General features: G+C 37.6%; 1 protein-coding gene across 1 annotated transcript; it reads right to left on the minus strand.

Moving 5' to 3' along the window:
- Positions 1-109: 109 nt before the first annotated feature.
- On the minus strand, positions 110-1,042 carry LOC138060199 (histamine H2 receptor-like). The gene has a single exon (XM_068905934.1). The coding sequence runs from the start codon at positions 1,040-1,042 to the stop codon at positions 110-112; it is 933 nt and encodes a 310-aa protein (XP_068762035.1).
- Positions 1,043-6,042: the final 5,000 nt, after the last annotated feature.

Raw genomic sequence — 6,042 nt, forward strand, 5'->3', positions numbered from 1 at the left:
TTTATTCTCCAGAACGCCGGTGCTTCTCTCCTTTTCTCGATAGGCTGGGTTTTATTTTGTATAACTACGGTTCTTGTCAGGTTTCCCAGCAAGTCATAATGGAAAAATTCTAATCTATGGGAAGCACTGCTTGATGTGACAATGGTTTAAATATGAACTTCCGTAGTTCTCGTTGGCGCCAGCAATAAATCAATGGATTAAGAAGAGAGTTCATTGTAATTAAGGTAAAAACAATTTCTGACACAGAGTTGACTGCGTTGACGTAATGTCTGAGTACAAGGAAGAAAGTTCCGGGCATGATGCACAGCCCAAGAGCAGCGACTACTAGAACAGTTGTCTTTAGCGCCTTGCTATCCTTTAAGAATCTTTCTACATCTTCCTGTGAAAGGCATTGAGCTTTAATGAGCTTTTTATGTCGACGGCTCTCAGAGTATAGTACAGCGTAAGAACACGAAACGAAAATTACACACGCTGTTGGTATGTGTGCAGCATAAATACCATAAAGGCTACTTTGTATACCAATTTGATACAGCACAATACGACATGTGACACTGTATATCCAACAAAACAAGATTGCCAACTTGATGTTTCTTTTTGTCAGAACTTGGTGATGGCGATACGGAAATTTGATCGCAACCAGTCTCTCGCAAACGACTGCCATGAGATGCAGACACGAAGAAAGAGCCAACCAGGAAAAGAAAAACCATTTAAACATGAAAAAAACGGCAAAACGTTCCTCGGTTCCACTTAACTGGGATAAGTTCCAAATGATGATAGATGGCTGAGACGTCAGACCTGTCAAGACGTCAGTGACTGCCAAACATGCCAACATAATGTTCGCGTTGCCCCGAAGACTGGGTCTTCTCTTTATAGCAACTATCACCAACAAATTCAGTCCAACTGTGAATGGACAAGCGATGGTGTTAATGACTACGTTTATGATTAAATAGACTGCTCTGAAGTCGTGTTGTCGTTCGTCTTGCGTAGAAGAGGCCATTTCTTTGGATATGCTTGTTAAATTCGAGGCAGTCAAGTTCGCCATTCTTCGAGACAAAAAGGCAATACTGATCTACGCAAGCAGCGTTGCGTTTTAGTTTATAGCCGTTGAAGATACGCCTCATAGAACAGGAGATTAAATATATAATTCAGAAGTTTAATAATTTTTTTCCGTGAGAGAAAAACAACATGTCATTTCTACATCAAATGTCAGGACAGCTGCAAAATATTTTAAAAGATGCTGTCTTTGAGAGTTCGGCATTTGTTTGAAGTACTACGGACTAGGAATACATTGGACTGAGAAAAATCGCTGCCCGGTTACTGTCAAACAGCTTGTTGTTTTTAAATAGTCTATACTCTGAAGGCTAGTTTCTTGTTAGTTAGGTTTATGAAAACAGATCGTTCTTCCTACTCCTATGAATATAACAAAAGTCTCACCGTTGTTATAAATTGGTGTACAATGCATTTCGCACAACAACACATAAGTGATCGTTTCATGGTTTACATTAAACGTAAAAGAGACTTGAAGAACTTAATGCTAAAAATAGTTCGCAGGCTGAAGTAAAGTTGCTATTCAAGTTTCTTTGATTTGCAATCGGTTAATTCTTTTATCATTTGTTGAATGAGTTGAATCCATTAATACGTGTGGATTAAGTTTGAATTAGTTTTTCCAGCTAGCTAATTAAAGTCCTCAAGTGAAAATGAATGTTCCAATTTCCCGAAGTTTTCACAGAAAGCTAGTGTAGTTTTTTTCGTTGAATCAACGTTAGAGTAACCACGAACAATGTACTTTCACAAGTAACTGTCAACTTTATTGTCAATCAGTTCACTCGTGAATTTGTGCGGTCTGGAATCCTTATGCGATAGAAGGCGAGATTGCTGTCACAATTTTGTTAGCGAACGGGACTTGGGGCGTGATGCCCAACGAGTTTGCCAAGCAGAAAGGTCTCTGATGAGTCGCATGATCGGAATGAAACGAGCTTCGTAAGACTAACCACGAACAATGTATTTTCACAAGTAACTGTCAACTTTATTGTCGATCAACGTTAACCTTTAAATTTCTTTTCTTTACTATGAGCTTAAAAGAAATTGAAATACCCTTAACCTAACCGTAACCCTTTTTACCCTCGAACGAGACAAGCCTAAGTTAAAATTTTAGCAAACATGGCAAAAGTGGTCGAAATGTTGGAAATGTTAACTACTTTCAAACATTAAAGTAGCGTAAATTGAAGTGAAGTGCCTTTGATCATCCGTACAAGGCTGGGTTTGGAACTTGAAGCTTTAAGGGGTACGGGGAATTAGATGGGGTTTTTTGTGCAATGGTCGAATTTTCTTCACCGTTAAAGACATTATGTGAAGCTCTTAATTTTAATGTCACCTGTGAAATGGTTTACAAAATTGAATGTTAAAGCGATATCTAATTCTTGTGTTAAAGTTCTTACTTATCTTTCCCAAGCTATATCCTCTTGTAAGTCTCCGTGTGAAGAAAGTAATTAACGCATATAAACAAACACCCCAGAATATAGAAGAACGTAACTGTTTGTCTATTTACAAAGCTTACAATTAATGGTCAAGAATGAGATTTCTTGTGCCCGGTGATAATTATTTGCCCATAGCTTGCTGTGAAGGGTTTATAAAAGTGTTGTTCTCTTGACTGCGCAGTCGCCTTTGCCACAACTCACCAATAAGGTGTAGTCCATTCCATGAAGTAAGCAAGCAGTATGACTCAGAACGAATATACTATTATACCATGTACTAGCTTGAGAGATGGTATAGGAAGAGCAGGCACTAGCTAAGACAACTGGAAAGAGGCACCAAAAGCGATTTCGCGCGAGACTGTTTGTTTGGCGCATGTGAAAAAGCGCCACAAATGTAAGTTTGTCCCAAGACTTTGGTCCATGATTGTAGTTCAAATTCCCAAACAAACACGTGAACATAGGAACTGTTTTTTGTAGCGAAATTTGACGGCAAAGTAAGCGTTAATTTCTGCAGAAAAAATGGCGATCTCAACACGAACTCTCCAAAGTAAAAATGTGCATGACTTAAAAAACTATACAGTATATTTAAAGAGCAAAATCGATTTTTGAGCTGTGGCCAACTTTTGCTCGATTTTTGTGGACATGCACTTTTAAGGTCTCGGTAAAGGAAAATGAGGTGTCCGCGGATAAATAAAATTGTCTCGCCGCTATTTTTTGTAAAGGGACAAACTATATATCATATTAAAGCTAATAGATTGAATTATTTGAATAAAGTGCTAGTTCTTTGGTATTTAATACTGGCTTTTAGTTTTGATGCCTCAAACTCAGAACGGCCGAGTCTGCTCCAGAAGCTCCTATCCCTTCACTTTATTGCGAAAACAACCGCACTTTGTTGCATCTATGTCACAGATGAATGCACTCCAATACACTGTGAGGAATTTTTGATATGTAAAGAATGGAAGGAAATATCACGCCCCCAAGTTTCAAAACTTGAAACTCTCAACTCATACTTAATTTGGGCAGAAAAAGTGCCATAAAATTAGTTTCCGAAGACAAACTGTATTTGGGGTACTACATTCATCTATAAGAATTGAGAATTTGGAAGCGATATCTTAAAACCCGTCGGGACAGAAGGTCCGAGAAGTTGCAATTTTGACGTCAAAATAAACCCCTAGAAAATCGAGCTTGACGAACTCAAGTTGAATGACGTTAATAGAAATTGACCTATTATTAACCAATGCAATACAGTATATGCAGCCTTAAAGTGTTCTTTTTCTTAGCGACTTTCACTTACCAGCGAGGTAACTTGCGGGTCCGTTGGCCACCCAATGCAAGTCTCGACGCAAGTTCAACTTGTACCTACTTGTGGCTACTTGCGAGTCCGTTTGGCCAGGGCTTTAAGAAAGTGCCAGAGCAAATTTATTTATAGATTGCGTCGTCGTTTCTTAACAAAGTTTAAAACAAAGTTTTAGTATTTTTAAATATGTTTAGGTATGCTTTATCGCAGTTTTTATAGTTAAAACGTTTTCGTTTAAACCGTCTTATTAACCAAAAAACGATCACTTCTGAAGAAACAGTTTTGAAGTCATGAAATGACGAGTTTTTTTAAAACAGACACTCATTACTCATGCGCAGCTAAGCGCATGAGGTATAAAATGCCCTCCGTTTCTCGTTTTCCGTGTCACATTAGTGCATGGAAATTTATGCTTGCATACATTTACAGACATGACTGTAACGTTACTTGGGGCGGGGGATAGGGGATTATTCAAAACAATTAATAGCTGCTGAAAAATGTATTGTTGAGTCAGAAAAATTAATAGAAAGACTTGAAAAGAAGTATTAGAGTCTTAAAATGTGTGTATGCGTGGAACATCAGTCCATTTTGTATGAGAAAACAAACAGTGCGTGTTTGAAGAAATCAACCATCCCTCTCAGGTTTCAAGCCCTCAAGTAGACTTGCCACAATCACCTCACGAGAATCCCGGGAGAAAATGTTTTGGCAAACGAAGCGTGATTTTTCGGACGCGAATCTACACGAGACGAAGGACTTTTGAAAGTCTAGCCCTTAGGATTTGTCATTTTCTCTTGGATGTGCATGGTCGCGCCCGAATCATCGCAACTTTGTGATTGCAGTCGCGGTCGTACGGCCCGGGTCGTACGGATCGACCTGTTAGAATAAATCTTTTTCGATTGTGGAGCCAAAGGTAAGTTGTTGACATTAAAGACAAAATTATATATATTTTTTCTAATTTGTTTTACAAATAAACACTTATGCGGGGATCGACATAAAGGTCATTAAAACTGATCTCCATCAACATGCCGGTCATCTCAGCTCCTAGTGATCTTTGAAAACCTTAGAGCAGCTTTGAGAAAAACTGAGAATACCTGACAAAAACTGACCGTACTTTTAGCAATCTGAACTGTTCTTAGAACTACTGTTATTTTCAGTATGGGCATGCGACGAAGTCGAAATGGGGAATTGTTTCAACAATACAGACTAGTCGTTGATATGCATCCTGTTTATTTGGTGGCAAAGGAATTTAGAGGGTGCTTCAAGGGGAAATTCTGGTTTTCTGTCTTACTTTTGTTTTACTTAGAGGCCATTTATTTGCCAGTATTGAAAAGTTTGGTTCACATTTATGAAACATAACAAATTAATAATCTGTGGCTTTACAAAGATCTAATTGTATCTCTTTTACATTCCTGAGTTAATTCGACTCGCAAATGACGTACAAACAAATCACGTCCAGGAATTGTTGATCCAACTAAAACTATTGCCGCACCATACAGTTAAGGAAATGTTGAAGTATTTGGTACGGCAAATGCAGGCACACAACGTGTGGTCTCTGTTGGCACTTGTTTAAAATTTCAGGAATCCAATAACCTCTTCAGCTGACTTGGTTCAAATTATAGACATTGGGAATAATATGTATTCAGCTTCACAATCATGCAAACAGGGACTCCTATTTTTGACAGATTTGCCTGTTATGGTTATAACTTAAGCTACATTAATTATCAGTTGACATACAGTGATAGTTATAGTGGTTTGCTAAATAGTGCACTTCCTATAATTTCAGACTTTCCTTATGTTATATCAATGTTAGCTGCCTTTGATTCTTTGCTCATGGATAATTATCATGCATATATTTTAACACTTGAACTTTACACAGTAGCAATATACTGTCTGCCTAATGGGAGGTGTAAAATTTTTTACTTTCATGGCAGAGATTTATTAGATATGGGACCCATTTGCAACATGTACTTCAATTGAAATAGATTCATTAATGAATTTGGTACAACATTTTCAGAATATATGTGCACAAACATCTGTTGCTTATGAGATTAAAATGTGTTAACAGTATTAAAATGTAAAGCAACAGTGGAAGCATTGTTCATTCATTATATGTTCGAAACCAAAATTTTAGACCCCAGGAGCACTTAAATGATGTTTATCTTTGTTCTTGCAAAGAATGTTCTGCTGTGTCATTTTATTCTATTTGTTTTTCCACCTCAAAAGTCTTGTAATTATTGCACCTCTTGATAGTATCATTGAGAATGGAAGAGCAAT

The sequence above is a fragment of the Montipora capricornis genome, chromosome 1 (assembly GCF_036669925.1).
Source record: "Montipora capricornis isolate CH-2021 chromosome 1, ASM3666992v2, whole genome shotgun sequence".
In the NCBI taxonomy this organism is placed as follows: Eukaryota; Metazoa; Cnidaria; class Anthozoa; order Scleractinia; family Acroporidae; genus Montipora; species Montipora capricornis.